Source organism: Sarcophilus harrisii, chromosome 6 (genome assembly GCF_902635505.1).
Source record: "Sarcophilus harrisii chromosome 6, mSarHar1.11, whole genome shotgun sequence".
NCBI classification, from domain to species: Eukaryota; Metazoa; Chordata; class Mammalia; order Dasyuromorphia; family Dasyuridae; genus Sarcophilus; species Sarcophilus harrisii.
The window spans coordinates 36,117,770-36,145,426 of record NC_045431.1 but is presented as its reverse complement, the minus strand read 5'-3'; the positions used below and the strand labels follow the sequence as shown (position 1 = coordinate 36,145,426).

The 27,657-nt window shown below is 34.6% G+C and overlaps 1 protein-coding gene across 7 annotated transcripts in view; it reads right to left on the bottom strand.

The window, feature by feature from the left end:
• Positions 1–541: 541 nt before the first annotated feature.
• The window catches only part of DCUN1D4 (defective in cullin neddylation 1 domain containing 4), a 77,148-nt gene continuing 50,032 nt past the window's right edge, over positions 542–27,657 (bottom strand). For all 7 annotated transcript variants that reach the window (XM_031942947.1, XM_031942948.1, XM_031942950.1 and 4 more), the window contains 5 exons: positions 26,916–27,007; positions 22,084–22,192; positions 7,766–7,870; positions 4,163–4,265; positions 542–4,064 (listed from right to left, as the gene is read on the bottom strand). In XM_031942947.1, the coding sequence (XP_031798807.1) occupies positions 4,009–4,064; positions 4,163–4,265; positions 7,766–7,870; positions 22,084–22,192; positions 26,916–27,007 (465 nt within the window). In that variant the 3' untranslated portion in view covers positions 542–4,008. The remainder of the gene's footprint in view (positions 4,065–4,162; positions 4,266–7,765; positions 7,871–22,083; positions 22,193–26,915; positions 27,008–27,657) is intronic.

Below are 27,657 nucleotides of genomic sequence, written 5' to 3'. Positions count from 1 at the left end.
ATAAAACTAAAATGTTCACACTTCTACCAGATTGGGGGAGGGAAGGAAGGGAAATAGAAATCATTAAGCAACTATACATGGTGGGCACCGCACATAGAGCCTTAAAAATATTACTTTTCCCCTTTGATCCTCATCTTTATCACCCCATTGTACAGTTGAGGAAACTGAAGCCAGCACAGGTTAAGTGACTTCTGCCCTGAGTTCCACAACTAGTCAGTGTGGGAAGCCAGATCTGAACTCAGGTTTTCCTGCTCCAGCACTATAATCTCTGTACAGACTTCAGAATCAGAAGGGACCCAGAGGTTGTCCAGTGCAACTTTTTTGTTTCACACGGCTGTTGAATAACTTATAGCAATGAGATAGCTTAAATCCAAATCTACAGAAACCAAACCCAACCCTCTTTCTACTATCATGTTGGGAGGAAATCACTGCTGGGATAAACCTACCGATCTATTAAACGTTTTAAGCAAATGTAATTGAAATCACTTTTAACGCATTATCTTGGAGAACTTTTTAAGCAAAAGTCATAAAACCACACAGCTTCTGAAACCAAACACAAATTCTTTTTATTTGTGGGAATACCATTTTACATCAATTCCGTTAAAACCTAAAACCAACCTGCTGAAGTCCTGTTAGGCGGCATAAGAGTTAGGCGGTGAATCACAAGACTTGCACACCTCATGGATGTAACGCAAATACTGAAGACATAAAAGCATTCACAGTTATAGGTTAACTGTTGTCCGTGTAACAAGCAGTAACCTTCAGTAGAAATTATTTTCTGACAAAAACCAACCCACATTTTGGTCTCAGTTACAGACAACCAACACTTCAGTTGGTGGATGAATTCTATACATTTATCATATAACATATGAAAGGATAAGGCTTACAGAGGTATTTTAGCAGTTGTAAGAATTAAAATTCGGGAGACAAGCTCATTTTTAAAGCTTTCTGTATAAACCTCAAAAGTACAGTTAAAATAGAAATTGGAGGTCAAAAAAAATCTGTTAAGTTGGACAAAAGTGTAAAGGTTTTCCTATTCAGATTAAGGGGGGAAAAAAATCTGTTTAACTACTAGCTCATGCTTCAAGAACATCCACAACATTTCAGCAGGTGTTTTTTAAAAGAATCTACTAATAATGAAACCTCTGACCAACCACTGTGGCAACATAAACCTAAACTTCACATTCCATTTCCCTGTGAGCACTTGTATGGGAGTGTTCAAATATCATGAGGAAGAATGAGTTGAGGATATTGTTGGAAATAAAGGAGGGAAAATATATTAATCTTTTGGCATAAGCCACTAAACAACCATCTGATGCTATCTATGATGAGTTGATATCAACCTAGTCTAGAGAGAAGTAGACAGAGACTTAAAAAAGTCTAAGCATCCCATCCCTCCTATAACCTCTCTATTCTTAAAACGAACTACATTAAAATAGAAGGGGGGGGGAGGGGGAAGATAAGGAATCTCCAATCAAATAATCCCAAAGGTTTATTTTAAAAAAAATTAAAATTTGCAAAATTAAAACCATTCAGGATTTTCAAAAGCTTGTAGATTTTGGTTGCCCCTTGAGTTTCATGTTTTTAACACCATACATAATTAACAAATTTCTCAAGTTCTACTCTCTACTGCTAAAAAAGCCTAATTATTTTCCTAAGGCAATTTCCCCTTCACAACATTTTTTATATTCTGAGAATTGTGCCATTTAGTATTTTTTTAATTCTCCAGATTCTTAATCTGGCATTTAAAAATAATAAAATAAACCCAAGACTTTTGTGTGTTACTTTTTTTAAAAGAATCACAATTGATCAAATTTATGAGACGTTACTTCTAAAATGTGGTTTAAGTGGTTTTAATGGAATTTTTAAAAAAATCAAAACAGTACTCTATGTTTCTCTCTATTTTCCCTCTGGCGATACCACTGAAATATGTACATTTACACAAAAATCCTTTCAAAACATTGGATTTAATATTGGTTGCTTGCCATAAACATTTTATAATCCACTCACAGTTATTAATTATCTTGTGCAAATTGGCACTAAGAAATGACCAGATGTGAGAATACAAACAAGGAATAGTCAGGTATGCTTAGTCATTATATAGCTTTTGAAACTTCTATGTGTGTTTATTTCACAGCAAACCAAACATTTCTATTTGGTGGGAAAAGGTAGTAGTTGCATTTTCACCATAACGTGATTTTGTATATGCACACACACACACACTGTATATACATATATAATTTGTCTTTGGTGGCTGAATTACAACAGGGAAGAGAAAGTTCAAATAAAATATAAAACCCTGGACATTGTTAGCAGAGAAACCGTGACACAGTAGTGTAGAGAAATATGCCTGTGTGCTTTTTTCCTCATTTCATACAGCTCGAAAAATTCACATTTAATCTAAAGGTTGGGGGGGAGGGAGGGAAGAAGGTCGTGTGTGCAGAAATGCTGCTAGCAGATTTCATCCAACTTTAAACTGCTTCTAATTACCTGCCTGGTCTTGGATTCTGCTCATAGCACATTAATAGCTGTATCCATTTCATTTGTTCAAATGCACCAATAGATTGATTTTTGTCAAACCATAAAATTTTCTGTTTTCATAAAACCATAGGGGACATTGCATTATTTAGCACCAGATATACTAAAGAAATAAGTATTGGCATCTACATTTGTCTTAAGAAGGGGTAATAAGGCAAAGAAAACAAGACATAAAATGCAAATATATAAAGGTACCATTCCATTCACTCTAATTTTCCTCATTTGGGCAAATAATAGCTAAAACTTTGCTGTACAAATTACTCGGTCACCAAAAAGAGTGGTCCCTACTTAAAAGATAAGTGTGTATTTAACCCAATGCTGGTGGTTTAACATCCATTGCCTGCAATGAATGTTTTGCCAGGAAAAACCCAGCAGGAAAGAAAAGGAAAAACAAATCCTCACTATTTGATATCATCCTTTAATTACATAACAAAATGAAAATTGGATACTATGAAAGCCTAACTAAAAATGCAAACCATGACCCACAGTTGGCTGGAGTGGATAAATCGTGATCACCAACAAAACCATTCATTCCGGATGGAGGGAGAACCTCAATTTTCATTTTATTAGTTTAGGAAACAACAGAAGCCTGAACTTTCTTCATAAGCCAAAGGAAAACAAGAGTGTCATGGAGGAGGAAGGGACTATTATGCCAAAGGCAATTTAAAGGAGCCCAAATCTCGTGTTTTTTTGTGTGTATTTGCATATTTTTACTTTGCTGATTTGTGTCACTCTCGAAAATACTACAGGGTTTCATTTTTTTAAACATAAAAGAATTCTGAACATGTTTATGTTTAAAAACAGAACAACCCAATACTCTTATGTGCCAAGTAGATATTATCTGTGGCATATTCCAGCCATGTATCCGAATAATTACACTTTTAACCATTTTTAAAGGCCAATAGTTTACTCAAATGAAGTGCCACTTGGCACGTGCTGCTGAAGGAAGAAATGACGCTCGTTCCCCTATCAAAACAATTGACCTCTTCAACAGAAATGTTACACTGGCAATGGCTGCTGACGGCAACAATGTCCAAAGAGCTGAGTCTTGTTTTCTGAAATGCTACATTTGGGACCAAATAAAGAAATAAAAGATTCATTTGAAAAAAGTGACCAAAATGTGCCACAAAATTATTTTTACAATACATTTCTGCAGAAATAATCTCTAGGTGAAGCTTTTTTATACACATATACAAAATTTAAACAGCAATATACACATCATCACAGTGAAGACGTTGGCAAATTCACCAATCTGTAGTGTAAATACAAAATGCAAAGCAGCCTTCAAAGAGGACAATGCTACACAGCAAGCGTTGTCGGCTTGTTAAGAGCAAACACCACAACTTCCCAGCAGGAGGGGCACTGGGTGAGAAAAGCAGCATGCGCTTTGATACAAACAGCAATTTATGGCTAATGGTTGACAGAACTGTGCTAACAGGGACTCTTGAGCTGCTGTGCATAGTTAAATTCCTATGTCATCTGTTTCTCTTTATACCACTCCACAAATTCATCCAACAACACTGGCCCTGCGGGAAGAGAGAGAGAGAGAGAGAGAGAGTACGTTTTGTGCAAATGTTTCCTAGAGGATGGAGGAGAACCACCCATGCACCCTGCCTGTACTCACATGCTCCATCTTCATCGTAGTTGCTAAGGTCAAGGTTAATTGTCCTGCTAAATTCTAGCACGTTGCACCACTGGTCTTTGTTTATAACTTTATATTTTGATTGCTGTTAAAAAGAAAAAAAGGGACAACACATGAAAGAACTAGAAATTGTTTCAACGACTACATGGAAGAACTTTCTGATATACATATATTAAAACCAAGGATTCAAATTGAAGATGTGCTAGGCCCAAATTAAACAGGACTACATAACAGAACAAGAGTGATGTTTTAGGAGCTGACGGATAGTTTCAGAGCAAAAATACAAAGAGACTCCAAAGCAGAGGGAAAAAGTACAGATTTCTCTAACAGTCATCATATGAGAGTTTGGAAAATTCATATCCTTCAGTCCTAAGTTGTTAAGAGATTCATACAGGAATATTCTTACCTCCTAAGTACGTATAGCATGGCTTGCCAACAAGTCGGAAGATATTTACACAGGTAGATTGTCAGCTAGAACTGGGTACACAAAGGTAGTAAAAGGTAGTAAAGGTATATACAAATCAAATATATATAACTAGGCACAACCTTAAAGTGCACGATGTATTAGGATCATTGGTGAATCATCTAAACTAAATCTTCTTAAACTGTGGGTCATAATTCCATCTGGGGTTGTGAAACAATGTGGGGGTGGGGGGTCCACAAAAATTTGGTCAATAATAAAAGGTATCAAGTATTTCAGCAAATTAATTTTTTATGTAAAAAGAAATAAGCACACCCATCTTATTAACATGTAGATTTGCTTTTTCATCTTTAACAAATGGTAAAATTATATGTATGTTAGGGAATTGTTTTAAAATAAATTTCCTTAAGATTTATTATCAGTAAATGTTTTGATTTGTATGCCTTTATGTCCAGAGTTGCATAAAATTTCTTGGGGAAAAAGGGGTTGCAAGTAGAAAAAGTTTAAGTGAGGAAAGGCTCATATTCGTGATTTATTTTTCATACAGTACCACAATGCTTAAATAGTCTTTAAAACAAGCCATAAAGCCAGTAATAGATATATATCTTAGCCACTAAAATCAGGGAGACACATAAGCTACCAAAATGTATAAAAAGTATAAGCAAAAGGCATGTAAGACAATCTTCCATTTTGACTGCTGGTATAAATAAATAAATTTATTTAACTTGGAAATACTGAAAATATGTTTTAATTGTTTTCTTCTTCCTACTTAATTCTGGATCTGAACTCAATCTTCATGGTTGACATTTCCCCAGGATAGCAGACTGATTAACTGGCTCAATAGATATACATGTCTAACAGCCAGTCGATTAATAAACATTTATTAGACACCTACTATGTGCCAAGTCCTGTGCTAAGGGTAAAAAACGAAGGGAAGGAAGAAGGAGGGGAAGAAAAAAAGACAGCCCGCAAAGAGCTTGCAATTTAATGGGAGAAGAGAAGGAGGCTAGGAACAAAAGAAATCTGGGGGTGGGAGGGGGGAAGAGAAGGGGAGTGGGAAGAAGTAAGCCAAGGACAGGGGCCTAGATAGGAAATGAAGGAATGATAGGCTTGGGCACCCCCGCCCCTTACAGGAGGATTCTAGGTGGGCTCTCTCTCCAGTCACCAGCTGGGGAAGCACATGGAACAGGATGCCGAGGAGGGGGACTCGGACACTAATTTGTCTTTTCAACATGGAGAACTAGACTTATGGCAGCCACAGAATGGTGATTTTTTTTTTTTCCATCCTAAGGAAAATCCAACTGATAAAAATTTTTCTCCAAGTACAAAGTGATGACCTCTGTGTGGAAAAATGAGGAATTAAGTAACTGAAGTCACAAGGGCAAAAAATAAGCCAGAAGTAGCACTTGATTCAGGTCTTTCTGACTCCATTCACTCTCCCAAATGAGGTCCTGGCAACATTCCAGATTGGTGGAAATCAAACTAGCACAATATCATCTCTGGACCACACCACCATCTTGGGAACTCCTTTTTCCATTTGGACTCTGGACTGGAGAGCCTCCACAATGGCAGCAAAACCTTAGGGGAGTATAACTCACCCTGTTTTATACTTGCATTAATATTAATGACTAGAGTACCTCCAGATAATTATTCCTTTAGCAAGGAATATTTTATCATCATAACAAAAATACAGGCTGCATTTTGCTGCCACTGCTTTTCAACAAGAATTGGTACAAATTATTCGTGATAAAAATTTATGTGAATAAATTTCGCATCCATGATTATTTTTGCATGTAAACTAAATGAATAATTTTTCAAAGAACTAAACATTTCATATTTCTAAAAGAATTCTAGTACCTTTTGGTGAAAATAGGAGTTAATAACAACACTCATTAGAAAAGATATTAATTTAACATCAGCAATTTCCTAGACTCCTATTAAAATAAGTTCTAAGGTGTTTTATTTAAAAGGGCTTATGAAAACATAAGATGAGTATGTAATTAAAAAAAACTGAAAATGACAGATTACTGTTTCAAATGTGATATTTGTTATTACTGATTATGTATTATTCAGAAAATCTTTCCAAAAAACTTCTCATAAAAATGTTTTTTTTTCCTTTATGCAAAGGAAATGGAAAAAGGGGAGGAGGAAATAGGTAAACATATTTGACACAAAATTTAAAAATGATTCTTGGTAAGAAGGTACTGGGATTTCATTTTGGCTATTACAATTACTTTTCAGCAGAAGATACTTCTATAATCAAATAAAATTTTGTATTAAAGGAGATTTAAAAATACTAAATATTTTCTAACTAAAAAAAACTAAACATTAATTATATTATTTTTACTTTTATAGAAAATTTTAAATCTATACTTATATGTAAATTATAAATTTACATAAAATTTTTATTATTAAATTATATTTACTTATCATTACTATATTAATTATACATATTTATATAAAATAAAAATATATATTGTATACACATATGCTGATTTTTTTGGTTTAGAGGCACAATTTCAATACTGTAGGAAGTGGTGTCAACTCAAAACAGAAATGGATTCTAACTGGCCCCATACTAACTTAGGAAACCACAAATTAACATTCTCTATGTTATGCCATCCAGTTTCATGGGCAGCAAGCCAGTGAATTTGATGCTTTTGCTGGAGGAATTGTTGGAGGATTACACCAACACGTATCAGATAGAGGGCTTGATCCTAGGCCTTCTTGATTTATATCACTTTATGCGGTCTCTCTTTTAAATAAATGTCTTAACAATTTTGGCAAGCATGCAGGTTGGTCTAAAATTGTTTTTAAAAGTCACTACTTAATGAAACTCAATCAAGACTACAAAAAGGTAAATGGCAAATTTTTACTGTGCTCAAAACAAATCTAAATAAAAGTAGAATTTCTGAAATGAGGGGAAATAGGCCACGGAAAAATTATTTACATCTAAGATTATTTCAGTGTAATTATAATGTACTAGTGCTATGAATTTTTTTAAAATTTAAAACATGAGACCCAAAAAATTGAAACCAATTATAGCATAAGCATTAATTTTAAAACACAGTAATAATATAATTATGTAAAATTTAACAAATAAAATGCACAATTGGCTTTTTAACAGGCAAATAAACATTTCATTCAGTAGTATCATTCAGTACCTCTAGGAATTGGTGGAATACTGGAAAAAGGGGCCAGGTTTTTCCTAACAACAGTCCCAACATGCATTTGGCAGTATTGATGTCTAGGCTTCTCTGGTCCTTTTCCTATTTAACAGACAAAAATGTGAATGAGAAAGTTGAAGAATTTTCTAAATTCCAGTCACCAACACTTCTATTTAATCTAAAACAAACTGAGAACTTTTCACTTATCACAAACATCACAAAAATCACAAAAGATGATAAAGGCCAAGAAAAGAAGTAAGGGGAAAGGAATTGTTATGGAAAATTGTAATTTCTTAAGGAAATAAAAATTTGTATACATATGGTTGGGTTTTTTAAATAATCAAATTAAGAACCAAATCAATTAAATCCACCCCAGAAAACACTGCCATTTCATGAAAAGAAATCCCAGAATCATCACAAAGTGATTAATTCTTACTTGACACTTGCTTTGTTAACAAAAATAAAAAACAAAATAAAACTATTTTGATATTTTAAAATAGATTTAGGTGCTCTAAGACCAGCAACAGAGAGCTATTATTTTTTAAGGAATGAATTTCCATGAAGTCAAATTTACAACTTTACTAGCTATCTTCCTTGTTACATTCTATTATATTACATATACTGAAATTAAACAAGACCAAACCACCCTAGAATAATAATTTTAGGTCTGTGGAAATTCTCTTCAAACAAGTGAGCCTACAAACAAGAGAACTGCATGTATTCACTCTCTGGAAAATGTGTATATATGTATATCTCTTCTTCAAATAAATTTCTTTATCTATCTACCTATGCAGCATATATGCAATATAGATGCAGCTACACATACCTCTCCGTAAGTGATGACCATGGGAAATACAATACTTCAAGTTAGATATACGTTTCACTGAGAAAACCCCAAAAGACAGCACATATGCTTAGAAATCATAAGAAAGATTTGGTTCTTTTCTCCATTATAATTTTGGCAAATGATTATTTTTTCTTTCACTTCCCCTGCCCATAAGTCAGTTTTTTTAGAATCAAAACTAAAGAAAAACTTAGAAAAATAATAAAAGGGTCAAGACTCTGTTAAATGATTTGTTCAAAGTCAGTATCCACCGAAGAGTATGAATCATCATGAAATATTATTCAGATGGTAGTCAGTATAAGAAAACATTAAATTCTTGCAGGAACTAGAAGTTTACTGACTTGTTTAGCTAAAAGGATAAAGCTTTCTGGCAGTATGAAATATAGGATGCTGCATCTGAAACAATTAACTAATTTTCTAAAATTCAAATGTATTCTAATTTTCTAAAATTTTAATGTATTCTATCTTAGTACATCTTGATAAGATAAGGTAATTATTTTAAATAATAACTCATGTTTTCCATAAGCAAAAAACCCCCAAACTCTTAAGTATGGTACTGAATTTCATAATAATGAAGTTAACAGTTTAGAAATGTGTGTACCTCACTTAACAATTTCAAAAGAAGATGAAGGAGGCACAACAGCATGCTACTAAGTAGAATCCACAAACAGTTTTATTCCTCGGATCACTCACTAGTCATTTTTCTCACAGTTAATGGTATTGTGTACAAACAGATTGGGCAAGCTTTTTCTAGACACTTCTCTCAAATACCACAATAGTAGGGATGACTCAAACCAAAACCTTTCTATGTAAGCAAGTAGCCTGAGATCTTAGTCAAAGTTGGACTGCCCATTGAAAATCTGAGTCATTTTACTTAAGAAGATATTGTTTACACAACAGAGGGAGAGTTTGGAAAAGTATTCTAATGACTTGCCTCACTCTGTCCAAAACTAACTGGTTAAATGCTTGCCACATAGCTTAAGTAACAGCCTTGTACTCTCCAGACAAACAGAATGCTATATTCCACCCTAAAACAATCATGCTATAGAACACCAAAAACTATGCAACCACAAGAATGTCAGCAGTTCATAAAGGACTGCACATGGACCAGAGAAATAGGCCATTGATACTATGGCACTGAGCAAAGGCCCATTCCTAAAAGAACATTTCATAGAAAACCAGAGGTTTGCAATCATTAGCTTATGTCACACTTCCAATCTTGCCTTTACCCAAAGCTACAGCTAAAACAGAGGTCTCGTCCGTGATCTTCCATCTATGTGTCCCCACCACGATAGATACAATACTAAGGTGACAAAAGAAAGATTATACAAGGACCTTGACAGACCGTTTGCAACAATACCATCGTCTGACAAACTGACGATCATGAGAGATTTTAATGCATGTGTTTGGCAGTCGTGCCAAAACATGAAGAAAAGTCATCGGACTCACAGGATCGGAAAGCTGAACAGCAATCACTTACTCCTGCTCTGCAAGCGTGCCAGGTATCAGCTCGTAATCACTAACACCATCTTCTGCCTAGCAAACAAGAGAAAGACATTATGGATGCACTCAGGATCTAAACAGCGGCATCTCACTGATTATCATTATCATATATTAGTGGGACCTAGAAGAGAGGAAGATTACAAAAGCTAAGTGTACAATCGATGACTACCTGAGAACACTAAAGTCTAAAAACAATACATCCAACAAAGTCCACAGAGGACCCAAAGCCTCTAATACACCTGGGACAACATTAGCAGTGTGGGCCAGAGAGCAGATTTCCATGCAAGGTCTGCCTCGTCCAGCCATCTCCCCAAGCGGGCATCAACACGGTTAGTCTAGGTCAACTGAACTGGTTCAAAGAGAACACTCCTGATATTCAGAAATATTATTTGAAACAAATTAGACTAGCAACACTTCATAATACTATGATTATAATATACCTCATGGCATGAGGCACAAATACAATTAAACACAGGTACAATTAATGTAAGGAATCTAAGCAGAAGAAATCCACAGTCATGGAATGATGATCTAGCAACCTACAACCCCTCAGAGTTCCTCAGAGGCCTTAAAGAAGGGAAAGAATGCCCACCCCTCAAAAAAAAAAAAAACAACAAAACAAACAAACAAACAAACAAAAAAAAAAACCCAAGTATTTCCTTAAACCAAACAGTCCCAAAATGAATAAAAATCTCAGTGAATCTGACTTACAAATGGAGTAACTTCATTTTTTAAAAGTAGCATTAGAACTAAATGAGGCCTACATATCAGAAAGAGCAGCTCCTAAGGATACTCTGTGGCCTATTTAAAAATACATAAAAATATAAACCCAAAGGAACTCAATGAATGTTCTGACAAATTATAAAAAAAAAAACATTGCATATGCAACAACACATACTTTCAGATAAAAAACAATCAGAACTACTTTACATCCCTGTTAATTACAATGAGCACATTTATTAGCTGAATTTGTTTGTAGTAGTTCTGTTGTAAAGATAAATTATGTCTTACTTAGCTAAGATCTTATGAATCTGACTTCTCCTGCTAATAAGAATTATAACATACAAAATTCACATGTTTCTCTTATAGGCACTGATGATGACCTGAGATTTTTAGACAAAACAAGCAAATAACTACATCTGATGAAAACACCTGACCCTAAGTTGACAGATTTGCTAAAAATCCAAAGTATCCAGGTATCCAGACAAAAGCTATGACAACTACACTTTTTTTAAAGAAAGGATGTACTTTTCACTTCCCCAAAGCCTATATATACATATAAACACAACAACTCATAACACTAGTAAGGAGGAAGAGAAATGAATACTGAAAGAGGGGGTTAGGGGAAGAATGAAGTCCATGGAAGAAAAGGTAAGTCTTTAACCTCAGATAATAATATTAATTAATTAATTAATAATAACCTAATAAATTGAGACAGGAACCCAAATACAAGTAGTATTTTACAACAGTATTCTATGCAAAGAAAACTTTGTTAATGCTTGGTAACAGAAATCAAAATGCTACAAACACCAAGAAAAGTCAAGGTTATTTAAAATAAAGACACAGTAGAAAAGTTACAGAACATAAAATCTCCTTAACCTAGTTTGTCCAAGTAAAATAATGTAAAAGTAGAATGAAAAACCCCCTAAGAGCTCAACATAGCTTAGAGTTTTGTTTCATACAAAATTAAAACTATAAACTATCAACAAAATACAGCAAATGTACATCTAGAACTCTGTTTCTGGTGGCAATTATTTTTAAAAGCACACTAAAAATTTTTAAATGTCACTCATCAGGAAGAATGAATTTACACCACACTATAAATAAAAGCTAAAATGCTTGCAAATAGAATCAAATTCCTACAAGACAATTACAATTGTATTCTGATGTTTCTTAAAAAAAAAAAAAAACAAAAAACTCCAGCATTTCCATAAGACTTCTTTGTACAAATCATAGCTTAAGGATGATCACAGTCTGAACTTTTTGCATGCTAGGAGTTACTTTGTTGAAAAAGAGCATGGATGAGAAAACAAAAGTGTAGATTTTTAATCAATTTCAACAAGTTAAATAACTGGCCCTCCTGGACTAACTTGGGAGAGGTCATATCAAAGGAGCAATTCTCATGTAAGATTGCTTGACTTCAGCTGAGCCAAGAGATTTTTCACAACTAAGAAGTGATTAACCTGCCAAAAGTGATTGGTTGGCTAACTGCAGAGTCAGAACTAGAAGCCAGTCTCTCTCCCAAATCAATGAGTATTCTCCACTTAGCTCTCTTGGATTACCCCACTGACTCTCCTATTTATCCCACCTCATCTGAGAAAATAATAAAAAAGGTTTCCCTATGTAAAATCTCCAAAATTTACCTACACCAAGTAGGTACACAAAAAAATCTTCACTAAGCCAGAAAATTAAATTCAAATCAAAACAAGCTGTTTAAATCGGAGTGAAAGAATGGAAATGAGTTAACACTTAACTCCCCTCCCCCTCCTCCTCTCTCTCTCTCTCTCTCTCTCTCTCTCTCTCTCTTTCTCTCTCTCTCTCTCTCAATTCCATCTAACATCTCTTTTCTCTCCACCTCCTCCCAGGTTGGTCCTCCAATGCAATTTCAAACTGCTAAGAGTGATACTAGCAGGGAGTGTTATATCTGGTCCTTCTTCCTCTGGCTCAAAAATAATTAAGTCCCAAGCCTAAAATAAGATCCAAAAGTAAACAAACATTTTTGGTTCAATTAGGAAATAATTTCTGTTTTCATTAGACACAAACTTACAGCAATCTCTCTCAAAACTGTCTTTAGTAAGATTTTGGTTTTTAAAAAGTTAACAGCACCAAAGGAAGAAAACGAATATTCATTTTACAGTTTTACAGCTCAAACAACTTCCCTGTTGAGTGAAATCATGTTGTACAATAAAAAGGGAATGAGAGTCTCAAAGATAAAAATGACTAAAATTAGCAGAAATCAGTTGTTTGTGTAATATTCCATTTACCTTCACCTCCCTGTTTCCCAATCCCTGTCCAATTCAAGAAGAAAAAAGGAAAGTTAATATTCTCAGTATATTTCTGATATTTCAGTAATTTAAAAATAATGAAACCACCTTGCCTTTTCTCCAATGAGAGCACACTAAGTGGAGTGGCACAGAACATAGAAGGCAGTACTCAGACAGCAACATGTGTAAGAAGGTCACTTCTACTTCCTCATCTCCAAAAGACTTCAGAACGTCGAGGATTGCTGGGTCTAAATCTATGTTCCTTTGGGACCAAGATTTGCTAAATCTGGAAAATCCCCAAAATGTGCTGACAAACAAAAACCACACAATGCAAAGTATGCTAAAATTTCTTAAGATGGTAAAAACCAAGGGCTATATGTTAGGAAGGGAAAACTTCTGATACAACGATCAGAGAAAGGCTTCCCAGAGAACCAAGCTGGATCCTGAAGGAAGAACATTTCAGAGCAACCCAGTCTTATCAAAGGATGAGGAGTAGGAAAGATCAGGACATGTTCAGAGAATGCCAAGAAGAGTATTTACAGAGGAACAGTGGGATTTACCACTGGAAGGGCAGGCTAGAAGCCAAATTGTGCAGTGTGTTGAATGCTAGACCAAAGGGGTTGAATCTGACTCATGAAGTAATAGGATTTGGAAGCAATAAAAGATTTTGCAGGGGAGAAGTAAGATGATAAAGCAATGATGTAGAAAGAGCAATAATTAAGTGATATGCAATAAGGTAGAGATGGAGGATAGACTGGATGTGTAAAAATGAATGCAATAATTAATAGTCTATTTAAATAGTTCAGGAGAAACATAATAGGGGCTGAATTATTGTAATGACAGAGGGATGGGAACAGAAACACTGGAAAGAATTCAATCTGTTCTGACTGACTGTAGATGGGAAAGCAGGGCAAAGAAAAAAAAATGACTCCTTTTAATACTAGGTAACCAATAGAATATTTATATTCTTCATAAGCACACACTCACACATGCCAAGAAGGGCATATCAGAAGGAAGACTTAGGTTGCAAATAGAGAGAAATACAGTGACTCCCACATCATGGCAAAACAAAACAAAACAAAAAAAAAAAACACTTCATACATTTTAAAGGAAATCTACCGATGAAAGAAATGGAGAATTTGGGAAGAAAATATTCCATGAGAGGTAATATTTCATTTTACCAAGCTATCTGGCTCCTGATTCCTTTAATGTAAAAAGTTCCTGGCAAGGAAATTCATTCTACTAATGCAACTCAGCAGCTGCCCTGCAACATTTTCTCAGGTTCCCAGGAGTCAATGTGAGTTTCAAGTGACTCACTCAGGGTCCCACTGCTAGGATATGTCAGAAGGCAGACCTTTGAACCAGGCCTAACTCCCACACTGAAGCCAAAGTCATCATCAGCCCATCTGCTACACCAGTCTATACCTGTCTCTAATGAAATCAAAGTTTGAAGGAAAAAAGCTCTGGGAACACTCCATCTACACGCCAAATACAAATACACACATAGCCACCCTCTCCCTGCAGGATTCAAAGCTCCTCTATAGGATGTGATACATTGGATAATGGCTTATATGAAAGAATGTACTTACCCAAAGTCTTGAAAAACTAATTTTAAAAGTTTAATTGAAAAGGAATACAAAAAGATAACACTGCCTATGTATTATCTATTAATCTAGATACCACAGCAAATAGCTACAATGCAGGAAGAATAGCAAGTGAAATACCTAGAAACTCAGACAAATCACAAGCAAAAAGACAGTAATAAAACTTCAGATACCCTAACATTGACAAAATATGGGTTACAAGCCAGATAAATTAGAAATCTTATTCATAGCAGTAAATTTTCTCTTACAAACATTATTAAAATGTAGTGGGATTACTAGTGACCCTCAAGTAGACTTTAACTTTGGAAGGGCCTATCTCATTCAAAATAAACATTAAATTTTAAAAGGGTCCATATGTGTTTGTATGGAATGGGGAGGATGCATTTCATTGCATATAAGATGTGTGCATGTGGAGATATAGATTAGTTTAAAGGGGGAGCACTCTCCAATAGTTAAGTCAAAGGATAGAACAAAAAAATTCTCAAAAGACTTTTAAACTCATAACAGTCATGTGAATGTCTGTGTCATTAATAAGAGAAATGTCCATTAAAGCAAAACTTGACAGGTAACAAGAGACCAGATGATGAAGAGATTGTAGACACAGGCACACTTCATGCGCTGCTGATGGATCTGTGAATTCACACAACCATTGAAGAAAACAATGTCTGTGCTCTATTGTCAGAGACTCCAGAGGGACATCATCACCACTACCACCAAGTAAATGAAAAAAAGAAAGGCCCCATTTGTACCAAAACGTTTAGAGCAAGACCTTCTGTGATAGCAAAGAACTGGAAACAAAGCGGATGCACACTGAGTGGGGAATGACTACACAAACTGTGGGATGTAAATAAAGTAATTATTGTGCTATGAGGAATGATGAATATGATCAGCAAAGCAATTAAAAACTTACAAGATCTAATGAATAATAAATGAGCAGAGCCAAGAAAACACAACACACACTGGCAACAACCACAAAAAAGAATCCTCACTATATAACAATCAAAATTAAATGCTACAAAACGATAAAGAACAAATCCGGCCCCAAGTGTAAGGACACTGGAAAGGTAGGAAGACCTATGACTGCCAAACAGATCTAATTTTATATCTGTTCCTGGAGGGGAGAAGGAACTCATGCACTTTACTAAACTAGTCTGGGAAGGGCTCTATCCAGCAGGTTACTGCAAGAGTCAAAATGGGAAGCGATGAGGGGGCAAGGACAAGAAGGAAGAACAGGGCACAAGGGGTCCCAATCATGGCCCAGAAGCATTATGCAGGAGGGAAGCAGACAGCTTCTGGAGCTCTTTGTGACAAGAGCAGAAAAATCAAAAAATTTCTTAACCTGCATTAATAAAAATTTAATCCTTCAAATGGTGGAGGAACCAAAAGGGGAAATTCTGTTCCAAATGGATTCTGGAATGGCCCCAAAGGGATCTCTGTTTGTAGTTAAGGATGGGGAAGGAAAACAAGTTGTTGTTGCTCACCGGGATAGGTGTGGGTGATTGGGTTGTGGTAAATAGGACATGGTTACTCACATACTCAGGTGCCAAGAGCTCGGGTCCTAGTGGACAGATGCTATGAAGCTCAGGTCCTACTAGATGTTTCTATTCCTTGTTTTTCTTAAAATGTGGCCAATGGTTAAGAAATAAACCTCTCCCTGGAGAAGATCTGACCGCTGAGTACAAAGTAAATGTCTACCCGTGCGCGTGCACACACACACACACACACACACACCCCTTTTCCCTATGAAACACCCATCCTGGAGAAGGCCCTTAGACCAATCAATCCCCTACTGTTGGTCTATACAACACTAAAGCCTTTTCCTTTAAAAACCAGTCTGGTATGCAGGTAATTCTTACCTAAATCTTACCTATAATGCTCTGCCCCTGCAGTTCTTAGCAACAAGGAAGAATTGGATATTGAAGTACAAATGATGGAAACCTTGGGGGAAATAACTCCATTTTAGGATTTATAATAGTAAAAAGAGAAAAGCTAGTAGCCTCATGTGAACCCCAGATAATACATTTATGTCACCGTCTAAGTGGTCAAACCATCTCATGAACAAAGGGTCTTCAAAAAAAGATCTATAGTCGATTAATAATAACATGAGAAGTTGCTTCAAATCACCAAAAAGAGAAATGCAAATCAAACAACTCATCTAGCAAGCTGGACAAAATAGAAAGCATGCTAAGCTGCTCTAGGTGAGGAGGTCAATTGCTTCAAACTTTCTAGAAATCAATGTGAAATTATTTAGTTAAAAAAAATTTTAAAAAGGACTAAACCCCTTTGCTCCTGAATCACACTCACAGGTATATAGTCCAAGGGCATCCAAGACAATCAGAAAGGTACACTTAAGTGTACCAAAATAATATTCAGAGTGGCCCAAAATATAGTGACAAAGAACTGGAACAAAGTTGGAGGAACCATCAAATGAAGAATGGTTAAGCAAATTGTGGCACATAAATTAATGGAATGATCAATGTGAACAGAAACAAAAAACCTATTTTTGGAAGGATGCTGATAAGATGAAGAGTTCCAGACAAGGGCAAGAAAGATGATGAAGCTTCAATTTCACATCATACAAGGATCAATGAAAAGAACTAAAAATATTTAACACAGAAAAGTATTAGCAGGAACATGATCACTATCTTCAAATATCTGAGGGGAAGAAAGATGAGATTTATTCTGCATTAGTCCATGTAAAATTAGTAACAACGTATCTAAGTTACAAAGAGACAAATTAAAGTTTATTATAAGGATAAAACAAGTTCCCAAAAGGAAATCAGTGCTTCAGAAGGTAAGGGGCATGTCTTTACTTGAAATCTTTAAGCAAAAACTCAACAACCACTTGTGGGAGATAGTGACAGACTGAACTAAGTTGGTTCTGAGTGCTCTTCCAACTTAGAAATTCTATGAAATGTACTAACTATAAATCCAGTTTATTATTATTGTCTATATTTGTCTTCTCCAAGCCATGAATTTACTGATTTTATTTATACAAAATCAATGAGACCCATATAATAGATAAAATAGGTTAATCAATAAATATACATTAGATGGAAGTCTAAAATACTTGGTGTGGGGGGGAAAGGATTAATCAGTTAGCAGCAGATTAAAAAAGGTTAACAGTAATATTATTTGCCCAATGTTTTCAGCTTTAAAGGGGCATTGTATGTGGAAATGTTTTGAATGATTGCACATGTATAATTTGTATAAAATGTTGGATATCAAAGAAAGGAGGGAGATGAAAAAGGAAGGGAGTGAATTAGAAACTCAAATTTTAAAGAACAAATGCTGCAGAGATTAGATAGTAGAAAAAAAGCAGGAACTCATCTCTTCCCAAAGCCCCTCCAAACAGCTTTAATGAGTGAAAATAAATTCTGGAATGGCAAAACCTGTAAAAGGATGGGATGAAACAATTTCCCAGCCCAAAACAACTTAGGTGATAAGCAGGAAAGGGTGAGTACAACACAGTCAAGCACAGGCCCACGCTCAGACCCCTGGAAACCAGCAGCAGGCTTTGGGGGCAAATCAATCAGAGATAGCAATGGCAGTTTCCAGACATCTCAGGCCACAAACTAGAGGATCAAACAAGCAGGAGATTACAGGGTTCCTTTGTTGGTACTGGGGTAAGGAGGGGGACAGGATTCTCATGCATTGTTCAGCCCTGGGTCTCAGTCCCAGGCCCAATACTAGCACACCAGAGCTTGTGGCCACAGGTCCAGGGCTGAAAAGAGTGCTTGGGGTCTCTCACAGACCAGTGCGCTCCCCAGGAGCGTAGAAAACCTCCTCTCCCTAGATGACACCACCTGGTGTCCTCAGCACTGCCTTCAAAAACAGTCAAAGAGAAAACCTGAAGCTTGGGACACGCCACTTCCACTTAGAAGCAGAGCCCCACTTTAGCACAGAGTTAAAAATCAAGAAGTAGGCTAGAAAAATGGTCAAAGGGCAAAATAAGATGCTGACCAAAGAAAGTTACTACAGTCACAGGGAGGATCAAAATACACACTCAGAAGACAATAGAATCAAAATTCCTATATCCAAAGCTTAAAAAAAAAAAAAAAAAAAAAGAATCGGTCTGAGGCCATGGAAGGATTTTACAAATCAAGTAAGAGGTGTAGAGGAAAAATTGGGAAGGGATGAGGATGAGAGAATCTTCTCAGCTGTACAGTGCTCCAAAACAATTCCAAAAGACCTATGATGAAAAATGCTTTCCACATCCAGAAAAAAAAATTATGGAATCTGAATGCAGATCAAAGCTATTACTTTCACTTTTTAAAAATTTCTTTTCTTTTTTTTTCTTTTTCATGGTTTTTCCCTTTGATTTTTCTTTCACATGACTAATATGGAAATATATTTAAGATGATTTTACTTGCTATCTTGGGAAGGGAGGAAGGAGGGAGAAACATTTGAAACTGAGAATCTTAACAAAAATGAATGTTGAAAACTATATTTACATGTAATTAGTAAAAAATACTATTAACAGACTGTCATAATTTAAATAAGAGAGAAAAATAAAAGTGATACAAAAAACTATTTTAAAGAGAGTCAACAGTTTGGTAAAGGAATAACACAGAAAATGCTGAAGAAAACAACACCTTAGAAAACAGAATAAGGCCAAATAGCAAAAGAAACAAAAATCTAATGAAGAGAAGAACTCCTTAGAATAAAAAACTTAGCAAATAGGAAAAAAAAATAGGTACAAAAAATTCACTAAAGGAAAGAACAACTTAAAAAGTAGAATTGGGCAAATGGGAAAGGAAGTACAAAAAGCTCACTGAAGAAAATAATTCCCTAAAAACTAGAATTTGTCAAGTGAAAGCTAATGACTCTATGAATCATCAGTAACAATAAAACAAAATCCAAAGAGTGAAAAAAATTTCAAAATGTCAAATTATCTTGTAGGAAAAACAACTGGCCTAGAAAACAGCAATATATTAAAGGATCAGATGGCTTGGAATGATATTCGAGAGGGCAAAAAGGCTCTCACTGCACTCAATCACCTAACTCAGCAAAAATGAGTATAACTTTTCAGGGGGAAAAACAGATATTCAATAAAATAGAAGACTTTTAAGCATTCCTGATTTAAAGAAACCAGTTGAATAGAAAATCTGACTTTAAAAAATACAAGCTTTGAGAAAAACTTCAAAAGGTAAATAGAAAAGAAAAATCATAAGGGATTCAAATAAGGTTTAATTATTAATATTCCTATATTGGCTGATACTTATGAGTAATGTACTTATAACTCTTTTTTTTTTTTTTTTTAATAGCCTTTAATTTACAGGATATATACATGGGTAACTTTACAGCATTAACAATTGCCAAACCTCTTGTTCCAATTTTTCACCTCTTACCCCCCCCCCACCCCCTCCCCTAAATGGCAGGATGACCAGTAGATGTTAAATATATTAAAATATAACTTAGATACACAATAAGTATACATGACCAAAAACATTATTTTGCTGTACAAAAAGAATCAGACTCTGAATTATTGTACAATTAGCTTGTGAAGGAAATCAAAGATGCAGGTGTGCATAAATATAGGGACTGGGAATTCAATGTAATGGTTTTTAGTCATCTCCCAGAGTTCTTTTTCTGGGTATAGCTAGTTCAGTTCATTACTGCTCCATTAGAAATGATTTGGTTGATCTCGTTGCTGAGGATGGCCTGATCCATCAGGACTGGTCATCATCTAGTATTGTTGTTGAAGTATATAATGATCTCCTGGTCTGTACTTATAACTCTTAAAAACTTTCTCACTATTAGGGCAGCTAGACTATTGACCCAGGGCATGGGTCTGAGTTATCTATAAAAATAAATTTAAGGAGTGAGAAAGAACACATTGGGCAAAAAGGAAAGGGAAAGATAGAATGGAGTAATGTACCTGACATAACAGAGACACAAAACACCTTTTACATTGGAAGGGAAGACAGTTAAGATGTAGAAGAGCACATGAACTTTATTCTTATAATTAGTTCAAAGATGGAATAACATATACACTTTTGATAATGGACAGGGTGAAAGGGGAAAGAGTATAGGATAACTGGGGCTATGAAATAGTATGGAGAGAAATGCACAATAATTGTAAGTGTGAAAATTTTTATAGCACATTTTCTCTCATAAAGATCTCATTTCTCAAATATATAGAGAAGTGAGGCAAATTTATAGAAATAAGAACCATTCTACAATTGATAAATTGTTAAAGGATATGAATAGTTTTCAGATGAAGTAATCAAAGCTATCTAGTCATATGAAAACAATGCTCTAATTAATTGATTAGAGAAATGTATATTAAAACAACTGAGCTCTAGCCCATACCTATCAGATTGTTTACATGTAATTGAGAAAAAATTAAAAATAAACAACTTTCAAAAATCATTGTGAAGAAATATATCTATCACTTTAGAAAAATCCTAGCTATCTGGATAAGTAACTTTTCAAATATTTAATAAACGTTTTGAACATATGTAAACATACATCATTTACTTAATGTTATCAAATAGTGAATTCTTATCCCAAAAGTTGGGGACTTAATGTTATCCATAGTTTCAAAATTCACTTTCTTACAACAACTTAACACTGGTCATTATTAAAGACTAACTTTCTCATATGGTTGAATTTGACTCAAAAATGTACAATAAATACATGTTACATGTTTCAAAGAAATATTTCAATATTTCAAGAATTTATGATTTGCTATGTGGGAACTGGCCCTAAGTGCAGATCACAACTCGTTCTGTACCTTAAAAGTTTCAAGTTTGTCTGACCCAAATAAACAAACAAACAAAAAGATCACATAACGGCCAACATAGCAAGTAATAAGCTTCTGCAAATTTAACTAGAATAGTTCTAAAAATGTAAAGTTGCCATCTTTGTATAGTGAGATTCAGTTTAATTTGATATTCCAATCATTTCCACAAGACAATCTCATCTTAACATCAAAGTCAAAACTATATTAGAAAAGATTAAACTGGACCTAAAACTAAATTTTTGTTGTTTTACACTTTTCATCATTATCTAACAAATACTCATTCTGTTGAATAGTTACTATAAACAGTGCTGTAGATGACACAAACCTAAATTGTCATGACCCATATCAATCTTGATGAACACAAATATTAGAAAACAATTGTTTTTCCCTTGTTAAGCTAATTTTCATTAAACTGATTATTGTTTTATTTCTATTACAAAGGTTTTGTAATCATATCTACTTTTTACACACACAAAGGGTTATTTTAAAAAACGTACACATTGAGAGAACTATTAACAAGCATCAAGAGAGCAATTTAAACCATCCTCTTTGCTATAGCACATAAAAAGAACTTTCGGGAAATATTTAAAACAGAAAGCAAAAACATCTGACTTAGAAAGCACAATACTTACCCGGGCAAAGTCAAATGCATATCTGTAAATAAGTTTGAAATTTGCAGGCTCATTTAATAATGATCTCAAGTAATCCAAAGAACTTCTTAATTTTTCTGTTGAATCACATCTAAAGAAGAGAGAGAAAAATGAAAGAAACTACATATAAACTTCATGTTTATGATCTGTTACACAGAAAGCATACTTTGTAGTTTACTACAAATAAAGGGAAAACACTAAAGGGTAAAGAGATAAACCCATTTCAAACAATAAATGAAACTGATGTTTTTACAATAAAATATTTAACAAATCAACTTTATTCTTACAATTACTAGCTCTTTATAGTTGAGTTTTAAAGTCTCCATTTTCAAAGTCCCCAATATAAAAGCTATGGAACAATGGCCACGTTTCATGATGATACCCTAAATGTCTTCCCTCTATTTGTCTGTCTGTCTGTCTGTCTGTCTCTCTCTCTCTCTCTCACACACACACACACACACACACACACACACACACACCTATCCCAGTTTGATGGTGCAGTAGAGTTAAGACAAATGTTCAAATCCAACCTCAGATAATGACTACCAACCCTGTTTGCCTCAGTTTCCTCCTCTATAAAATGAGTCAGAGAAAGAAACGGCAAACCATTCTGGTATCTTTACCAAGAAAACCTCAGATGGGATCATAAAGAGTCAGACATGACTAAAGGCAACAAAACGACAAGATGATTTGTGTCCCAGAGCAATGAAAGCATTTTGCTATTTAACTTATTGTTTTAAATTTCCACTGTTATCTTCATGAAATGTGATCACACTAATTCTAGTAATTGTTACACAAGTAGTCTAAAAGTTACAATTTGGTGTCGGCAGTGCAAAATATCCCAGAAATAATAAGCAATGAGAAAACTGGAGAGCTAAAGGGCCAAATCCTCAACTTTATTCATGCCATGAAAGATTGGGGAAAGGGGAGCATTTTAGCTGTTGAAAATGCTCTTATCTCTTTTAATTTAATTTATTATTTATTTATTTTGATTTTACCCCATGATTCATGGGATTAAATTCTTCCTGTCCTTCCTCCTGCAGCTGAAGGCAAATTTGAACTTAGAAAGCCCTGAAGAATCAAAAACAAGGGCTACCCACCCCCCCAGACCTGACAGGATCAGCTGCTAAACCCTTTCCTTATGAACTATTCCCAGGCAGACATTTGGCTTGTGTTTGTTTTTTGACTCAATGAATAAGACTTTCTGAGCTCCTTAAAGTCCTCATGATGCTGAACTAGTAACCATAAAAATTTTTTAAAGATACGTCAATAATTCCCTTTTGCTTTTTTTTCATTCAACTATTTTTGTGTTAATTTTTGCCATTATGACTATTTCCCACCTACTAATCAAACCCCTTTCCCCCCCCAAAAAAAATTCACACATATTTTGTATAGTAATGCACTATGGGTAAAATTATAAAGTAATAGACACTGCTTATGTCATATTTTTGCTTTCTGTGAATAAAGGAGTATTAAGTTCAAAACATATTTAGTATTTTGAAAAATAGAAGATTTTTTGTTAGAAGAAAGATGGTTTGATTTTTATTCAGCATTCTAGCCTCATAGCTTTGGGGAAAAAGCAGGTCGGTAATAAAACTCTCCACTTCTTTGTTCAAAAAGGAAGTCATAAATCTCAGAGAGGAAAAATGAGACCGAGATGACAAAGACAAGTTGGCAACAAGATAATTTCTTAACTTTGGGGCACAGCTCCAAATTTCCAGAATGGCTGATTCAATTCACAGCTCTACACACATGCATTATTATATTGCCCATTTTCCTCTCAGCCTCTCCATCCTTGGTCATTTGCTGCTAATCTGATGGTGGTGTAGGGGGGAAAACCTGAGAGTTGTTTTAATTTGTACTATTCTCATTTTTAGCATTTCTTATTATGGTTGACAGTTTGAATTTCCTCCTTTGAAAACTGCCTGTCGATATTCCCTGACCATTTATCTATGAGGAAATGGCTCTTTAGTCTTATTTAAGTTCATTCCTTCTATGCCTTAGAAATGCAAAGGTATAGTTTCCTACCAGTCTCCAAGTTCCCTGCTAATTTTAACTCTATTCATTTTGCAAAAACCATATTAATTGATGTAATCAAAACAGTCTTATGTTTCTTTCCATGATTGCAACTCCCCCTCTACCTACCCCCACACCTCCCTCATTCACAGACCTGAAGGTAATTTCTTCTTTTTCCATTATTTATGAGTGTCACCTTTTATGTCTAAGTTATGTATCATCCATTTGAAGTTTATCTGAGTATGTAGTATGAGATTTGGTCTACAACTAATTTCTGTCAGATGGCTTTCTCATTTTTCCAAGAATTTTTGTCAAATAATGAGTCCTTAAACCAATAACTAATCTCCAGATTTATCAAACATGATGCTAGAGTGCCATTTTCTTATTTATACTGGATCTTTAACCACTTTCAAACTGACTGACCTTACATTTTTAACCACTATCAAATCATCTTGATTATGACTGATCTGCAGTACAGTTTGAGATCTGGTGCTACTAATCTCACTTCCCCCACTCTTAACCCTGTTATTTCCCCTTTAAGATTCTTGATCCTTTGGTTCCCCCATATGAATTTCCTTATTTTTTCTAGCTCTACAAAATAATACTTTGGTAATTCACTAGTATATGATTATATGACTAAATGAACATCGTGGTTTTGTCATTGTTATTAAACTGACATAGATCATTCCAATCAATTATTAAACAATCTCTTGTCCAATTATTTATGTCTGTTTATTTCTGCAGTTCTTAATATTTATATCTATATAATTCTTACACATTGTAGACACAGCTCTAATACCAGTACCTTTTTTGGTTCAGATTCAATGTTGGGATAAAATGAGCAACTCATAAAACAAAACATTTAATAGAGAGGCTCCCCTTTATCCTAAGATAGTGAGAAAATGCAACAAGATTAAAGTGGCACTGGCCCCTCCAGATGCAGCCCCTCCCTTATTTCCATTTGAAAACATGTCTGGTCATGATATAGCATAATTCCCATAGTCTCAGTAAGAGTGTAGACTACAAATGGATGGACTTGGTAAGCCTTTCCACCAAGAAAACTACATCAGGAAAGCTGGAGCAATGAGGCCCCATGAGGGAAAAAGAAATTGGGGTTAAACAAAGCCACCTCAGAAACATTGATTCTCTTATGTTGCATATGTATTTTGGCAGATATCCTTGCCAAATATTTTATACCTTCTGTAGGTGTTTTGAATGGAAATTCTCTTTCTAGCTCTTCCTGTTGAATTTTGCAGATGATATTATAGGAATGCTAATGGCTTTATATGAATCCATTTTATATCCTACAGGTTTGTTGAATTGTTTCAATTAATTTTTAATTGATTTTGGAGAATTTATAATAAATCATCATATCATTTACAAAAAACTGTAATTTTGTTTTTCCTTTGCCTAGGAATATTACCAGGAATTTTCTTTTTTAGTTACTGGTACAGAGAACCTTTCCAGGACGACTATGTTGATAGAAGTGTTAATAACAGGAATACTCGCTTTACCTATGATTATTCGAGAAACATTTTTAATTTTTCTCCATTACATATAATACTTAACTTAATTTTAGATAGGTATTACTATATCAAGACAAAATCTATTCATCTTTATACTTTAAAAGGTTAAAACTGAAATGGGTTTTGGATTTTGTCAAAAATCTTTTCATTATCTATTGAAATAAATATATGGTTTTTATTACATAACTAACATTGTATCATAATATATAATCTTCCTTCTGTTGAAGCAACAATATATTGTCTATTATACAATTTGGACATAATTTAAAATCTTTTAAAATATGTTTTTAAAATTTTTACATTAATGTTCATTAAGGGGCACTGGTCTAGAGATTCATGTTTCTGTTTTATCTGTCCCTAGTTTAGATAGATTATAATATTTATATCATAGAAAGAGATTGGAAAGATGGCTTATTTTCCTATTATTGAAATTAGAATTTAATATTGTACATATGTTTTCAAAACTTCTAACTGTGATAGAGCAAAAAACCTAACAAGTTCATAGACTGAATGAAAAGAGTTAGTTTCTAGAACAGGAAAGGTAATAGTCAGTCATATCACTTCAGGACAACTGGATTTAGCTGTAGGCACTGTATTTTAGGAAGGATAAAGAAACTAAAATACATTCAGGAAGCCAACCTGGCTTATGAGGGGACTAAACACTGTGCCAAAGAAGAATATAAGATGAAGCACTGAATAATGTTTTGCCCAGAAAACAGGGGATCTAAAAAGTAGCAATGAATACACAATAGCTATCTTAAGTCTTTTTTATGTCTTCAAGAATTTCATGAAAACAGTTCTGGTTTGTCTCAGTGAGTAAAATTAAGAGAAAGACATAAAAGTACAGTTAGATTTTGGCTCCATTTAAGGAAAAACTTCAGTTAAGTGGTTCAAAATTACAATGGGCAGGCTTGAGAGAAAGAGAGGGAGAAAGAGAGACAGATATACAGACAGAAGATTCCCTCCATTATTGTGAATTTTCAAATGGATACCATATCATTTGTTAATGAAGGGTTCAGTGTTCCGCTATTATTTGTACCGCCAGGGCCACCAAGATCTCTTACAACTTTGTGATTTTGTGAAAATTCCTAATTATTTATTGCACCTTTATTATTCAACATATAAAATATTAGATATTAAGATATATTACTTGAAAAGTAACTTAGTAAAATCTGCAAAGCAGAAACAAAATTCACGATATACAAGTGTGTGCATATACATAACTGAATTTAAGTGATCGTTGTTCTTTATAATAATAATAAAATGACTTACTGCAGAGAGGTCATCCCTTTTAACCATTCCTGTAATGTAAAATAACCCATGTTCTGTGCATCCAATTTCCAAGCTAGTACAAGCATGACCACCTGTTTAAAAAAAGAACAGAATACAGATGTAATGCAGTAAATCTTCGAAATTTACAGTTTCTAAATTATACCTTGCAAAATCTTTCCATTTATGAGACTACTGAAAAATGAACAGAGCAACTTTTAATTAAAAAAACTTTAGACTTCTAAGGTGGCTACCCAAATGGAGGTAGTTCTATACATCCACTCTAACGCACACCAGAAATTCACATTAGACCAAATAAAAATCAAGCAATCCAAAAAGAACCTACACTAACTTTTTCTACCCCAGAATTGGGCAAAAAGCCTGTCTATAGCCCAAAAGCAGTATGAAAGGGGGCCATTAACAAAACCAGGACCTGAAGGGAAGCTCATAGCCTCCAAGTACAACCAGAGACAATCCAGAGACACTTTATGGCCTTAAAGAACTCTGTCCAGAGACAGCAAGAGAGAACTCTCCAAGAAAACTAACAGTAATTGTAAAAAAACAAAAACAAAAAACTCTACTCTTAATAGATACCTTAGAAGTTCCAGTGAACGAAAGTGACCAGTTCCGCATAGGAATGTAGCAATGACTACTAAGTACTAGCATGTCTTCCACCAGGACACTCCAGGATTCTAAAGTCTATAGAATTCTCTTGTGGACCTCAAAGGGGCTCTGAAGATTCCTG